At 45.5% G+C, this 17244-nt stretch overlaps 2 protein-coding genes across 2 annotated transcripts in view; one reads left to right on the forward strand and one right to left on the reverse strand.

Moving 5' to 3' along the window:
• Positions 1 to 11744, reverse strand: part of LOC135561990 (receptor-type tyrosine-protein phosphatase delta-like) — a 46306-nt gene extending 34562 nt beyond the window's left edge. The window contains exon 1 of the mRNA XM_065004524.1: positions 11729 to 11744. Within this exon, the coding sequence (XP_064860596.1) occupies positions 11729 to 11744 (16 nt within the window). The remainder of the gene's footprint in view (positions 1 to 11728) is intronic.
• A 1635-nt stretch (positions 11745 to 13379) lies between these two features.
• LOC115128132 (receptor-type tyrosine-protein phosphatase delta-like) overlaps positions 13380 to 17244 on the forward strand; it is a 211803-nt gene continuing 207938 nt past the window's right edge. The window contains exon 1 of the mRNA XM_065004525.1: positions 13380 to 13510. Coding sequence (XP_064860597.1) covers positions 13380 to 13510 — 131 coding nt within the window. The remainder of the gene's footprint in view (positions 13511 to 17244) is intronic.

The raw sequence follows: 17244 nt of genomic DNA on the forward strand, positions 1-17244 counted from the left end.
ATAGCCTATAGGCAGGCTGCTGGTTAGAGAGAAGGAGTTAATACACACACCTCATAGCCTATAGGCAGGCTGCTTAGGTTAATACACACCCCTCAGCCTATAGGCAGGCTGCTGGTTAGAGAGGAGTTAATACACACATAGCACCCACTCATAGCCTATAGGCAGGCTGCTGGTTAGAGTTAATACACACCTCATAGCCTATAGGCAGGCTTAATAGTTACATACACCCCTCATAGCCTATAGGCAGGCTGCTGGTTAGAGGCTGCTGGTTAGAAGGAGTTAATACACACACCCCTCATAGCCTATAGGCAGGCTGCTGGTTAGAGAGAAGGAGTTAATACACACACACCTCATAGCCTATAGGCAGGCTGCTGGTTAGAGAAGGAGTTAATACACCCCTCATAGCCTATAGGCAGGCTGCTGGTTAGAGAGAAGGAGTTACACCCCTCATAGCCTATAGGCAGGCTGCTGGTTAGAGAGAAGGAGTTAATACACACACCCCTCATAGCCTATAGGCAGGCTGGTTAGAGGCAGGCTGCTGGTTAGAGAGAAGGAGTTAATACACACCCCTCATAGCCTATAGGCAGGCTGCTGGTTAGAGAGAAGGAGTTAATACACACACCCCTCATAGCCTATAGGCAGGCTGCTGGTTAGAGAGAAGGAGTTAATACACACACACACCCTCATAGCCTATAGGCAGGCTGCTGGTTAGAGAGAAGGAGGCCTATAGGCAGGCTTAATTACATACACACCCCCTCATAGCCTATAGGCAGGCTGCTGGTTAGAGAGAAGGAGTTAATACACCCACCCCTCATAGCCTATAGGCAGGCTGCTGGTTAGAGAGAAGGAGTTAATACACACACCCCCTCATAGCCTATAGGCAGGCTGCTGGTTAGAGAGAAGGAGTTAATACACACCCCTCATAGCCTATAGGCAGGCTGCTGGTTAGAGAGAAGGAGTTAATACACACCCTCATAGCCTATAGGCAGGCTGCTGGTTAGAGAGAAGGAGTTAATACACACCCCCCTCATAGCCTATAGGCAGGCTGCTGGTTAGTAGAAGGAGTTAATACACACACCCCTCATAGAAGGCAGTTAATACACACACACCCAGGCTCATAGCCTATAGGCAGGCTGCTGGTTAGAGAGAAGGAGTTAATACACACACCTCATAGCCTATAGGCAGGCTGCTGGTTAGAGAGAAGGAGTTAATACACACACCCTCATAGCCTATAGGCAGGCTGCTGGTTAGAGAGAAGGAGTTAATACACACACCCCCTCATAGCCTATAGGCAGGCTGCTGGTTAGAGAGAAGGAGTTAATACACACCCCCCTCATAGCCTATAGGCAGGCTGCTGGTTAGAGAGAAGGAGTTAATACACACACCCCCTCATAGCCTATAGGCAGGCTGCTGGTTAGAGAGAAGGAGTTAATACACACCCCCCTCATAGCCTATAGGCAGGCTGCTGGTTAGAGAGAAGGAGTTAATACACACCCCTCATAGCCTATAGGCAGGCTGCTGGTTAGAGAGAAGGAGTTAATACACACACCCCTCATAGCCTATAGGCAGGCTGCTGGTTAGAGAGAAGGAGTTAATACACACACCCTCATAGCCTATAGGCAGGCTGCTGGTTAGAGAGAAGGAGTTAATACACACACCCCTCATAGCCTATAGGCAGGCTGCTGGTTAGAGAGAAGGAGTTAATACACACACACACCCCTCATAGCCTATAGGCAGGCTGCTGGTTAGAGAGAAGGAGTTAATACACACCCCTCATAGCCTATAGGCAGGCTGCTGGTTAGAGAGAAGGAGTTAATACACACACCCTCCTCATAGCCTATAGGCAGGCTGCTGGTTAGAGAGAAGGAGTTAATACACACCCCTCATAGCCTATAGGCAGGCTGCTGGTTAGAGAGAAGGAGTTAATACACACCCCTCATAGCCTATAGGCAGGCTGCTGGTTAGAGAGAAGGAGTTAATACACACCCCTCATAGCCTATAGGCAGGCTGCTGGTTAGAGAGAAGGAGTTAATACACACCCCTCATAGCCTATAGGCAGGCTGCTGGTTAGAGAGAAGGAGTTAATACACACCCCTCATAGCCTATAGGCAGGCTGCTGGTTAGAGAGAAGGAGTTAATACACACACCCTCATAGCCTATAGGCAGGCTGCTGGTTAGAGAGAAGGAGTTAATACACACCCCCTCATAGCCTATAGGCAGGCTGCTGGTTAGAGAGAAGGAGTTAATACACACCCCTCATAGCCTATAGGCAGGCTGCTGGTTAGAGAGAAGGAGTTAATACACACACCCCATCAGCCTATAGGCAGGCTGCTGGTTAGAGAGAAGGAGTTAATACACACACCCTCATAGCCTATAGGCAGGCTGCTGGTTAGAGAGAAGGAGTTAATACACCCCCCTCATAGCCTATAGGCAGGCTGCTGGTTAGAGAGAAGGAGTTAATACACACCCCTCATAGCCTATAGGCAGGCTGCTGGTTAGAGAGAAGGAGTTAATACACACACCCCTCATAGCCTATAGGCAGGCTGCTGGTTAGAGAGAAGGAGTTAATACACACCCCTCATAGCCTATAGGCAGGCTGCTGGTTAGAGAGAAGGAGTTAATACACACACCCCTCATAGCCAGGCTGCTGGTTAGAGAGAAGGAGTTAATACACACCCCTCATAGCTGGCAGGCTGCTGGTTAGAGAGAAGGAGTTAATACACACACCCCTCATAGCCTATAGGCAGGCTGCTGGTTAGAGAGAAGGAGTTAATACACACACCCCTCATAGCCTATAGGCAGGCTGCTGGTTAGAGAGAAGGAGTTAATACACACACCCCTCATAGCCTATAGGCAGGCTGCTGGTTAGAGAGAAGGAGTTAATACACACCCCTCATAGCCTATAGGCAGGCTGCTGGTTAGAGAGAAGGAGTTAATACACACCCCCTCATAGCCTATAGGCAGGCTGCTGGTTAGAGAGAAGGAGTTAATACACACCCCTCATAGCCTATAGGCAGGCTGCTGGTTAGAGAGAAGGAGTTAATACACACCCCTCATAGCCTATAGGCAGGCTGCTGGTTAGAGAGAAGGAGTTAATACACACCCCCTCATAGCCTATAGGCAGGCTGCTGGTTAGAGAGAAGGAGTTAATACACACCCCTCATAGCCTATAGGCAGGCTGCTGGTTAGAGAGAAGGAGTTAATACACACACCCTCATAGCCTATAGGCAGGCTGCTGGTTAGAGAGAAGGAGTTAATACACACCCCTCATAGCCTATAGGCAGGCTGCTGGTTAGAGAGAAGGAGTTAATACCTCATAGCCTATAGGCAGGCTGCTGGTTAGAGAGAAGGAGTTAATACACACCCCTCATAGCCTATAGGCAGGCTGCTGGTTAGAGAGAAGGAGTTAATACACACCCCTCATAGCCTATAGGCAGGCTGCTGGTTAGAGAGAAGGAGTTAATACACACCCCTCATAGCCTATAGGCAGGCTGCTGGTTAGAGAGAAAGGAGTTAATACACACCCCTCATAGCCTATAGGCAGGCTGCTGGTTAGAGAGAAGGAGTTAATACACACCCCCCTCATAGCCTATAGGCAGGCTGCTGGTTAGAGAGAAGGAGTTAATACACACACCCCTCATAGCCTATAGGCAGGCTGCTGGTTAGAGAGAAGGAGTTAATACACACACCCCTCATAGCCTATAGGCAGGCTGCTGGTTAGAGAGAAGGAGTTAATACACACACCCCTCATAGCCTATAGGCAGGCTGCTGGTTAGAGAGAAGGAGTTAATGCTGGTTAGAGAAGGAGTTAAACACACCCCTCATAGCACACCCCTCATAGCCTATAGGCAGGCTGCTGGTTAGAGAGAAGGAGTTAATACACACCCCTCATAGCCTATAGGCAGGCTGCTGGTTAGAGAGAAGGAGTTAATACACACACCCCTCATAGCCTATAGGCAGGCTGCTGGTTAGAGAGAAGGAGTTAATACACACCCCTCATAGCCTATAGGCAGGCTGCTGGTTAGAGAGAAGGAGTTAATACACACACCCCTCATAGCCTATAGGCAGGCTGCTGGTTAGAGAGAAGGAGTTAATACACACCCCTCATAGCCTATAGGCAGGCTGCTGGTTAGAGAGAAGGAGTTAATACACACCCCTCATAGCCTATAGGCAGGCTGCTGGTTAGAGAGAAGGAGTTAATACACACCCCTCATAGCCTATAGGCAGGCTGCTGGTTAGAGAGAAGGAGTTAATACACACCCCTCATAGCCTATAGGCAGGCTGCTGGTTAGAGAGAAGGAGTTAATACACCCCTCATAGCCTATAGGCAGGCTGCTGGTTAGAGAGAAGGAGTTAATACACACCCCTCATAGCCTATAGGCAGGCTGCTGGTTAGAGAGAAGGAGTTAATACACACACCCCTCATAGCCTATAGGCAGGCTGCTGGTTAGAGAGAAGGAGTTAATACACACCCCCTCATAGCCTATAGGCAGGCTGCTGGTTAGAGAGAAGGAGTTAATACACACCCTCATAGCCTATAGGCAGGCTGCTGGTTAGAGAGAAGGAGTTAATACACACCCCCTCATAGCCTATAGGCAGGCTGCTGGTTAGAGAGAAGGAGTTAATACACACACCCTCATAGCCTATAGGCAGGCTGCTGGTTAGAGAGAAGGAGTTAATACACACCCCTCATAGCCTATAGGCAGGCTGCTGGTTAGAGAGAAGGAGTTAATACACACCCTCATAGCCTATAGGCAGGCTGCTGGTTAGAGAGAAGGAGTTAGTCATAGCCTATACAGGCTGCTGGTTAGAGAGAAGGAGTTAATACACACCCCTCATAGCCTATAGGCAGGCTGCTGGTTAGAGAGAAGGAGTTAATACACACCCCTCATAGCCTATAGGCAGGCTGCTGGTTAGAGAGAAGGAGTTAATACACACAGGCTCATAGCCTATAGGCAGGCTGCTGGTTAGAGAGAAGGAGTTAATACACACCACCCCTCATAGCCTATAGGCAGGCTGCTGGTTAGAGAGAAGGAGTTAATACACACCCTCATAGCCTATAGGCAGGCTGCTGGTTAGAGAGAAGGAGTTAATACACACCCCTCATAGCCTATAGGCAGGCTGCTGGTTAGAGAGAAGGAGTTAATACACACCCCCTCATAGCCTATAGGCAGGCTGCTGGTTAGAGAGAAGGAGTTAATACACACCCCTCATAGCCTATAGGCAGGCTGCTGGTTAGAGAGAAGGAGTTAATACACACCCCTCATAGCCTATAGGCAGGCTGCTGGAAGGAGTTAATACACACCCCTCATAGCCTTAGGCAGAGAGAAGGAGTTAATACACACCTATAGGCCCTCATAGCCTATAGGCAGGCTGCTGGTTAGAGAGAAGGAGTTAATACACACCCCCCCTCATAGCCTATAGGCAGGCTGCTGGTTAGAGAGAAGGAGTTAATACACACCCCCTCATAGCCTATAGGCAGGCTGCTGGTTAGAGAGAAGGAGTTAATACACACCCCTCATAGCCTACACCCTCATAGCCTATAGGCAGGCTGCTGGTTAGAGAGAAGGAGTTAATATACACACATAGCCTCATAGCCTATTAGGCAGGCTGCTGGTTAGAGAGAGAGGAGTTAATACACACCCCTCATAGCCTATAGGCAGGCTGCTGGTTAGAGAGAAGGAGTTAATACACACCCCTCATAGCCTATAGGCAGGCTGCTGGTTAGAGAGAAGGAGTTAATACACACCCCTCATAGCCTATAGGCAGGCTGCTGGTTAGAGAGAAGGAGTTAATACACACACCCCTCATAGCCTATAGGCAGGCTGCTGGTTAGAGAGAAGGAGTTAATACACACACCCCTCATAGCCTATAGGCAGGCTGCTGGTTAGAGAGAAGGAGTTAATACACACCCCTCATAGCCTATAGGCAGGCTGCTGGTTAGAGAGAAGGAGTTAATACACACACCTCAGCCTATAGGCAGGCTGCTAATACACACACCCCTCATAGCCTATAGGCAGGCTGCTGGTTAGAGAGAAGGAGTTAATACACACCCCTCATAGCCTATAGGCAGGCTGCTGGTTAGAGAGAAGGAGTTAATACACACCCCTCATAGCCTATAGGCAGGCTGCTGGTTAGAGAGAAGGAGTTAATACACCCCTCATAGCCTATAGGCAGGCTGCTGGTTAGAGAAGCCTATAGGCAGGCTGCTGGTTAATACACACCCCTCATAGCCTATAGGCAGGCTGCTGGTTAGAGAGAAGGAGTTAATACACACCCCCTCATAGCCTATAGGCAGGCTGCTGGTTAGAGAGAAGGAGTTAATACACACCCCTCATAGCCTATAGGCAGGCTGCTGGTTAGAGAGAAGGAGTTAATACACACCCCCTCATAGCCTATAGGCAGGCTGCTGGTTAGAGAGAAGGAGTTAATACACACCCCTCATAGCCTATAGGCAGGCTGCTGGTTAGAGAGAAGGAGTTAATACACACCCCCCTCATAGCCTATAGGCAGGCTGCTGGTTAGAGAGAAGGAGTTAATACACACCCCTCATAGCCTATAGGCAGGCTGCTGGTTAGAGAGAAGGAGTTAATACACACCCCCCCTCATAGCCTATAGGCAGGCTGCTGGTTAGAGAGAAGGAGTTAATACACACACCCCTCATAGCCTATAGGCAGGCTGCTGGTTAGAGAGAAGGAGTTAATACACCCCTCATAGCCTATAGGCAGGCTGCTGGTTAGAGAGAAGGAGTTAATACACACCCCCTCATAGCCTATAGGCAGGCTGCTGGTTAGAGAGAAGGAGTTAATACACACACCCCTCATAGCCTATAGGCAGGCTGCTGGTTAGAGAGAAGGAGTTAATACACACCCCTCATAGCCTATAGGCAGGCTGCTGGTTAGAGAGAAGGAGTTAATACACACCCCTCATAGCCTACAGGCTGCTGGTTAGAGAGAAGGAGTTAATACACCCCTCATAGCCTATAGGCAGGCTGCTGGTTAGAGAGAAGGAGTTAATACACACCCCCTCATAGCCTATAGGCAGGCTGCTGGTTAGAGAGAAGGAGTTAATACACACCCCTCACCTATAGGCAGGCTGCTGGTTAGAGAGAAGGAGTTAATAGCCTATAGGCAGGCTGCTGGTTAGAGAGAAGGAGTTAATACACACCCCTCATAGCCTATAGGCAGGCTGCTGGTTAGAGAGAAGGAGTTAATACACACCCCTCATAGCCTATAGGCAGGCTGCTGGTTAGAGAGAAGGAGTTAATACACACCCCTCATAGCCTATAGGCAGGCTGCTGGTTAGAGAGAAGGAGTTAATACACCCCTCATAGCCTATAGGCAGGCTGCTGGTTAGAGAGAAGGAGTTAATACACCCCTCATAGCCTATAGGCAGGCTGCTGGTTAGAGAGAAGGAGTTAATACACACACACCCCTCATAGCCTATAGGCAGGCTGCTGGTTAGAGAGAAGGAGTTAATACACACCCCTCATAGCCTATAGGCAGGCTGCTGGTTAGAGAGAAGGAGTTAATACACACACCCCTCATAGCCTATAGGCAGGCTGCTGGTTAGAGAGAAGGAGTTAATACACACCCCCTCATAGCCTAGGCTGCTGGTTAGGCAGCCTATAGCTGCTGGTTAGAGAGAAGGAGTTAATACACACCTCACCCAGGCTCATAGCCTATAGGCAGGCTGCTGGTTAGAGAGAAGGAGTTAATACACACCCCTCATAGCCTGGTTAGAGAGAAGGAGTTAGGCAGGCTGCTGGTTAGAGAGAAGGAGTTAATACACACCCCTCATAGCCTATAGGCAGGCTGCTGGTTAGAGAGAAGGAGTTAATACACACACCCCTCATAGCCTATAGGCAGGCTGCTGGTTAGAGAGAAGGAGTTAATACACACCCCTCATAGCCTATAGGCAGGCTGCTGGTTAGAGAGAAGGAGTTAATACACACCCCTCATAGCCTATAGGCAGGCTGCTGGTTAGAGAGAAGGAGTTAATACACCCCCTCATAGGAGTTAATGCTGGTTAGAGAGAAGGAGTTAATACACACCCCCTCATAGCCTATAGGCAGGCTGCTGGTTAGAGAGAAGGAGTTAATACACCCCCTCATAGCCTATAGGCAGGCTGCTGGTTAGAGAGAAGGAGTTAATACACACCCCTCATAGCCTATAGGCAGGCTGCTGGTTAGAGCCTATAGAAGGAGTTAATACACACCCCTCATAGCCTATAGGCAGGCTGCTGGTTAGAGAGAAGGAGTTAATACACACCCTCATAGCCTATAGGCAGGCTGCTGGTTAGAGAGAAGGAGTTAATACACACCCCTCATAGCCTATAGGCAGGCTGCTGGTTAGAGAAAGGAGTTAATACACACCCCCCTCATAGCCTATAGGCAGGCTGCTGGTTAGAGAGAACATACACACCCCTCATAGCCTAGGCAGGCTGCTGGTTAAGAAGGAGTTAACACACCCCTCATAGCCTATAGGCAGGCTGCTGGTTAGAGAGAAGGAGTTAATACACACCCCTCATAGCCTATAGGCAGGCTGCTGGTTAGAGAGAAGGAGTTAATACACCCCTCATAGCCTATAGGCAGGCTGCTGGTTAGAGAGAAGGAGTTAATACACACCCCTCATAGCCTATAGGCAGGCTGCTGGTTAGAGAGAAGGAGTTAATACACACCCCTCATAGCCTATAGGCAGGCTGCTGGTTAGAGAGAAGGAGTTAATACACACCCCCCCTCATAGCCTATAGGCAGGCTGCTGGTTAGAGAGAAGGAGTTAATACACACCCCCTCATAGCCTATAGGCAGGCTGCTGGTTAGAGAGAAGGAGAAGGCCTAGTTAGAGAGAAGGAGTACACACCCCTCATAGCCTATAGGCAGGCTGCTGGTTAGAGAGAAGGAGTTAATACACACCCCTCATAGCCTATAGGCAGGCTGCTGGTTAGAGAGAAGGAGTTAATACACCCCTCATAGCCTATAGGCAGGCTGCTGGTTAGAGAGAAGGAGTTAATACACACACCCTCATAGCCTATAGGCAGGCTGCTGGTTAGAGAGAAGGAGTTAATACACACCCCTCATAGCCTATAGGCAGGCTGCTGGTTAGAGAGAAGGAGTTAACACACACCCCTCATAGCCTATAGGCAGGCTGCTGGTTAGAGAGAAGGAGTTAATACACACCCCTCATAGCCTATAGGCAGGCTGCTGGTTAGAGAGAAGGATAGGCAGGCTGCTTTAGAGAGAAGGAGTTAATACACACCCCTCATAGCCTATAGGCAGGCTGCTGGTTAGAGAGAAGGAGTTAATACACACACCCCCTCATAGCCTATAGGCAGGCTGCTGGTTATAGCCTATAGGCAGAGAGAGAAGACACACCCCTCATAGCCTATAGGCAGGCTGCTGGTTAGAGAGAAGGAGTTAATACACCCCTCATAGCCTATAGGCAGGCTGCTGGTTAGAGAGAAGGAGTTAATACACCCCTCATAGCCTATAGGCAGGCTGCTGGTTAGAGAGAAGGAGTTAATACACCCCTCATAGCCTATAGGCAGGCTGCTGGTTAGAGAGAAGGAGTTAATACACACCCCTCATAGCCTATAGGCAGGCTGCTGGTTAGAGCCTATAGGCAGAAGAGTTAATACACCCCTCATAGCCTATAGGCAGGCTGCTGGTTAGAGAGAAGACACACCCCTCATAGCCTATAGGCAGGCTGCTGGTTAGAGAGAAGACACACCCCTCATAGCCTATAGGCAGGCTGCTGGTTAGAGAGAAGACACACCCCTCATAGGCCTGGTTAGGAGAAGGCTGCTGGTTAATAGATAGCCTATAGGCAGGCTGCTGGTTAGAGAGAAGGAGTTAATACACACCCCTCATAGCCTATAGGCAGGCTGCTGGTTAGAGAGAAGGAGTTAATACACCCCTCATAGCCTATAGGCAGGCTGCTGGTTAGAGAGAAGACACACCCCTCATAGCCTATAGGCAGGCTGCTGGTTAGAGAGAAGACACACCCCTCATAGCCTATAGGCAGGCTGCTGGTTAGAGAGAAGACACACCCCTCATAGCCTATAGGCAGGCTGCTGGTTAGAGAGAAGACACACCCCTCATAGCCTATAGGCAGGCTGCTGGTTAGAGAGACTGACTGTGGATGAACATATACTGCTTCTACCTTATGTTAATGTTACTTCACATGTTGAACTGGCATACTGTGTGTGTGTGTGTGTGTGTGTGTGTGTGTGTGTGTGTGTGTGTGTGTGTGTGTGTGTGTGTGTGTGTGTGTGTGTGTGTGTGTGTGTGTGTGTGTCACTATATAGGGAATAGGGCTCTGGTCACTAGTAGTTCACTATATAGGGAATAGGGCTCTGGTCTCTAGTAGTTCACTATATAGGGAATAGGGCTCTGGTCTAAGTTCAGTAGTGGTCACTATAGTGCACTATATAGGGAATAGGGCCCTGGTCTATAGTAGTTCACTATATAGGGAATAGGGCTCTGGTCTATAGTAGTTCACTATATAGGGAATAGGGCCTCTGGTCTATAGTAATTCACTATTTGTTAGGTGTGTAGGGAATAGGGCTCTGGTCACTAGTAGTGCACTATATAGGGAATAGGGCTCTGGTCAATAGTAGTTCACTATATAGGGAATAGGAGGGCTGTTTGGTAGTTGTGTATTTGATAGTGTTGGTATCAAGGAGGGCTGTTTGTTAGTTGTGTATTTGATAGTGTTGGTATCAAGGAGGGCTGTTTGGTAGTTGTGTATTTGATAGTGTTGTTATCAAGGAGGGCTGTTTGGTAGTTTATATAAACTGACCTCAAAAGATACATCAAGAGCTTTGTGACCTGCTTTCTGACTCACTAGAATCAGGTCAGGGGTGTGTGTGTGTGTGTGTGTGTGTGTGTGTGTGTGTGTGTGTGTGTGTGTGTGTGTGTGTGTGTGTGTGCTGTGTGTGTGTGTGACACACAGTGATTTGGGGATTATGGGCATAAGGCCCAGATGAACATGACTGATCCTGAATGGTTGTCACAGACACAATCCCCTCCCATACAAACTGGTTACAAGCTTGGTATCAGCTGAGATAGTTGACTCAATCCCTCCCATACAAACTGGTTATCAGCTGGGAGATAGTTGACTCAATCCCCTCCCATACAAACTGGTTATCAGCTGAGATAGTTGACTCAATCCCCTCCCATACAAACTGGTTATCAGCTGAGATAGTTGACTCAATCCCCTCCCATACAAACTGGTTATCAGCTGAGATAGTTGACTCAATCCCCTCCCATACAAACTGGTTATCAGCTGAGATAGTAACACAATCCCCTCCCATACAAACTGGTTATCAGCTGAGATAGTTGACTCAATCCCCTCCCATACAAACTGGTTATCAGCTGAGATAGTTGACACAATCCCCTCCCATACAAACTGGTTATCAGCTGTGATAGTTAAACATTCTTAGGGCTGGATCGATATGTCAACAGCCAGTGAAAGTGCAGAGCGCCAAATTGAAAACAACAGAAATCTCATCATTAAAATTCCTCAAACATACATCTATTTTATACCGTTTTTAAAGGTAATCTTGTTGTTAATCCCACCACAGTGTCCGATTTCAAATAGGCTTTAGAGCGAAAACACCACAAACGATTATGTTAGGTCACCACCAACTCACAGAAAAACACAGCCATTTTTCCAGCAAAAGAGAGGAGTCACAAAAAGCACAAATAGAGATCAAATGAATCACTTACCTTTGATGATCTTCATGATAATGCACTCCCAGGAATCCTAGTTCCACAATAAATGTTCGATAATGTCTATTATTTATGTCCAAGTAGCTACTTTTGTTAGGGCGTTTAGTACACAAATCCAAACGCTTTTGTAGGTCCAGCCGAACGTCGGACGAAAACTTCCAAAAGTTATAATACAGGTCGTAGAAACATTTCAAACTAACTATAGAATCAATCTTTAGAATGTTTTTATCATAAATCTTCAATAACGTTCCAACCGGAGAATCCCATTGTCTGTAGAAAAGCCTTGGAACGCAGGTCGCTATCATGTGAAATGCGCGTGACCAGGAAATTGCTCTCTGCCAGTAACCTGACTCATTCAGCTCTTATTCAGCCCCACAACACAGTAGAAGCCTCATTTAAGTTTCTAAAGACGATTGACATCTAGTGGAAGCCCAAGGAAGTGCAACTTCATCCATATCCCACTGTGAATTCAATAGGAGCTGGGTTGAAAATCGACCAACCTCAGATTTCTCACTTCCTGTTTGGATTTCTTCTCAGGTTTTTGCCTGCCATATAAGTTCTGTTTTACTCACAGACATCATTCAAACAGTTTTAGAAACTTCAGAGTGTTTCTGATCCAATACTAATAATAATATGCATATATTAGCAACTGGGACTGAGGAGCAGGCCGTTTACTCTGGGCACATCTGGGCACCTTTCATCCAAGCTACTCAATTCTGCCCCTGCAGCCATAAGAAGTTAACACAATCCCCTCCCATACAAACTGGTTATCAGCTGAGATAGTTGACACACATCCACTAACCAACACATCGACTGTACATGCAGATTGATTGATTGATTGGTTGGTTGATTGATTGATTGGTTGATTGATTGATTGACTGGTTGATTGATTGATTGATTGGTTGATTGATTGATTGGTTGATTGATTGGTTGATTGATTGACACTTTGATAATCCCTAAGGGATGGCTGATCTGATTTTCTGAAAGAATTAACTGTAAACGTTACACACAGAAGTGTGAAAACCATAAGGACATTACAAATGTATCTCTCCCTCCCTCCACTTCTCTCTCCCTCCCTCTCTCTCCCTTCCCTCTCCCTCCCCTCTCTCTCCCTCCCCCACTTCTCTCTCTTTCCCTCTCTCTCCCTCCTTATTTCTCCCTCTCTCCCTCCCTCCTCCCTCTCCTCTCTCTCCCTCCCTCTCTCCCTCCCTCTCTCTCTCCTCCCCTCTCCCTCCCTCTCTCCCCTCCTCTCCTCTCTTCTCTCTCTTTCCCCTCTCTCTCCCTCCCCTCTCCCTCCTCTCTCTCTTTCCCTCTCTCTCCCTCCCCTCTCCCTCCCTCTCCCTCCCTCTCTCTCCCTCCCCTCTCCTCCCTCCCTCTCTCTCTCTCCTCCCCTCTCCCTCCCTCTCTCTCCCTCCCCTCTCCCTCCCCTCTTTCTCCCTCCCTCTCTCCCTCCCTCTCTTTCTCTCCCTCCCCTCTCCCTCTCCCTCTCTCCCTCCCTCTCTCTCTCCCTCCCTCTCTCTCTTTCCCTCTCTCTCCCTCCCCTCTCCCTCCCTCTCTCTCCCTCCCTCTCCCTCCCTCTCTCTCCCTCCCTCTCTCTCCCCTCCTCCAGGTATCCCAGGCAGCGACTACATCAATGCCAACTACATTGATGGCTTTACCGTCAAAACGCCTACATCGCGAATCGCAGGAGCTCTCTCCCGAGACCTTCTGTGACTTCTGGAGACTGGTTTGGGAACAGCACACGGCCAACATCGTCATGATGACCAAGCTAGAGGAGAAGTCTCATTTAAGGACTGAGAATCCTTGTTTAATACAGTGAAGAGGACAGTTACAAATCAATAGATTGATTGATTGATTGATAGAAATTACATTTTTTTTACATGTTAGTGATTTTTTAACAGACACATTTATCCAGAGCAGTTAGTGTCAGATCATTGGAATGATTTGGAGGAAGGATCAGTTGACGGCCAATGGGGATGGAGATAGAATGTCTTCTGGTGTGGATGGCCAATGGGGATGGAGGTAGAATGTCTTCTGGTGTGGATGGCCAATGGGGATGGAGGTAGAACTAGACTATGTCCTGTACAGCGTTGTACCCACTAATGTCAACGTACAGTGTAGATAGAATGTCTTCTGGTGTGGACGGCCAATGGGGATGGAGATAGAATGTCTTCTGGTGTGGACGGCCAATGGGGATGGAGATAGAATGTCTTCTGGTGTGGACGGCCAATGGGGATGGAGATAGAATGTCTTCTGGTGTGGACGGCCAATGGGGAACAAGGAACATTTTGTAGACTGTAAAAATGACCACAACAAGTCCAAACAGATACATTATAATAATAAGGCTTTAAACTGAATCATTTCAAATATTGTTTACATTTTTAAAACCGACATGATGACATTCTAAGAATAAATAAATAAATATCTATATTGTTTTTTTTTTGGGGGGTTAGAATGTCTTCTGGTGTGGCCAAATAACATGCAGGGGGCCAGTTGGTGAACCTTGTTGTATATTATGTGTGTATACAGCAGTGTGACTCTCCTATGGTAGGACTTCAAATAATCATGTATTTTCTCCCTCAGACGTGTTTCTAACATGGTGCTGTCACCTTATACTGTAGTACTGTCTTGTGGTGTGTAGTACCATGACTCGAGTACTAACATGTCTTCTATGTAGTACCATGACTGGAGGTAACATGTACTATGTAGTACCATGACTAGTAGTACTAACTGGTGTGGACTATGTAGTACCATGACTAGTAGTACTAACATGTAATGTATAGAATGACTAAACCAACATGTGTATGTAGTACCATGACTAGTAGAACTAACATGTGCTATGTAGTACCATGACTGGAGCGACTAACATGTACTATGTAGTACCATGACTAAAGTACTAACATGTACTATGTAGCTCCATGACTAGTAGTGTAACATGTACTTCTGGTGTACCATGGGGAGTAGTACTAGCACATGTACTATCTGTAGTACCATGACTAGTAGAACTAACATGTGCTATGTGTGAACCATGAATACAATGTACTAACATGTACTATGTGTACCATGACTAGTAGTACTAAAATGTACTATGTGTACATGACTAGTAGTACTAACATGTACTATGTATACCATGACTAGTAGAATACTAACATGTAGGATGTCAGTACCATGGGGATCATGTACTAACATGTCTTCTATGTGTGGACCATGGGGATGGAGTACTAAATGTCTTCTGGTGTGGATGGCCATGGGGATGGAGTAGAACTAACATGTGCTATGTAGTACCATGACTCGTAGTACTAACATGTCTATGTAGTACCATGATAGTAGTACTAACATGTACTATGTGGTACCATGACTCGAGTACTAACATGTACTATGTAGTACCATGACTAGTAGTACTAACATGTACTATGTAGTACCATGACTGTAGAACTATGTGCTATGTAGTACCATGACTAGTAGTACTAACATGTACTATGTAGTACCATGACTTGTAGTACTAACATGTACTATGTAGTACCATGACTATAGTACTACCATGTGTGTAGTACCATGACTAGTACTAACATGTACTATGTAAACCATGACTCGTAGTACTAACATGTACTATGTAGTACCATGACTAGTAGTACTACCATGTACTATGTAGTACCATGACTAGTAGTACTAACATGTACTATGTAGTACCATGACTCGTAGTACTAACATGTACTATGTAGTACCATGACTAGTAGTACTACCATGTACTATGTAGTACCATGACTAGTAGTACTACCATGTACTATGTAGTACCATGACTAGTAGTACTAACATGTACTATGTAGTACCATGACTAGTAGTACTAACATGTACTATGTAGTACCATGACTACTAGAACTAACATGTGCTATGTAGTACCATGACTCGTAGTACTAACATGTACTATGTAGTACCATGACTAGTAGTACTAACATGTACTATGTAGTACCATGACTAGTAGAACTAACATGTACTATGTAGTACCATGACTAGTAGTACTAACATGTACTATGTAGTACCATGACTACTAGAACTAACATGTGCTATGTAGTACCATGACTCGTAGTACTAACATGTACTATGTAGTACCATGACTAGTAGTACTACCATGTGCTATGTAGTACCATGACTCGTAGTACTACCATGTACTATGTAGTACCATGACTAGTAGTACTAACATGTACTATGTAGTACCATGACTAGTAGTACTAACATGTACTATGTAGTACCATGACTACTAGAACTAACATGTGCTATGTAGTACCATGACTCGTAGTACTAACATGTACTATGTAGTACCATGACTAGTAGTACTACCATGTACTATGTAGTACCATGACTAGTAGTACTAACATGTACTATGTAGTACCATGACTAGTAGTACTAACATGTACTATGTAGTACCATGACTAGTAGTACTAACATGTACTATGTAGTACCATGACTAGTAGTACTAACATGTACTATGTAGTACCATGACTAGTAGTACTAACATGTACTATGTAGTACCATGACTAGTAGTACTAACATGTACTATGTAGTACCATGACTAGTAGAACTAACATGTACTATGTAGTACCATGACTAGTAGTACTAACATGTACTATGTAGTACCATGACTAGTAGTACTACCATGTACTATGTAGTACCATGACTAGTAGTACTAACATGTACTATGTAGTACCGTGGTACACAAGATGAGAGAGGCCTGTAATTTTTATCATAGGTACACTGTCTGTGAGATCCAGAAATCTTGCTTGTTTGTAGGTGACCAAATACTTATTTAATCATTTAAATACATCCATTAAAAATCCTACAATGTGATTTTCAGGATTTTCTTTTCTCTCATTTTGTCTGTCATAGTTGAAGTGTACCTATGATGAAAATCACAGGCCTCTCTCATCTTTTTAAGTGGGAGAACTTGCACAATTGGTGGCTGACTAAATACTTCTTTGCCCCACTGTATATATAGTTAAATATGGATAAATATATGGTTGTATATGGATAAATATATGGTTGTATATGGATAAATATATGGTTATATATGGATCAATATATGGTTGTATATGGATAAATATATGGTTATATATGGATCAATATATGGTTACATATGGATCAATATATGGTTATATATGGATAAATATATGGTTGTATATGGATAAATATATGGTTATATATGGATCAATATATGGTTACATATGGATCAATATATGGTTATATATGGATAAATATATGGTCATATATGGATCAATATATGGTTATTATTGGATCAATATATGGTTATATATGGATAATTATATGGTTATATATGGATAAATATATGGTTATATATGGATAAATATGGATCAATATATGGTTATATATGGATAAATATATGTTATATATTATAAATTGGATATATGGATAAATATATGGTTATACATGGATAAATATATGGTTATATACCTGTATATAGTTATAAATTGATAAATATATGTTTATATATGGATAAA

This window comes from Oncorhynchus nerka, linkage group LG18 (genome assembly GCF_034236695.1).
Source record: "Oncorhynchus nerka isolate Pitt River linkage group LG18, Oner_Uvic_2.0, whole genome shotgun sequence".
NCBI lineage: Eukaryota > Metazoa > Chordata > Actinopteri > Salmoniformes > Salmonidae > Oncorhynchus > Oncorhynchus nerka.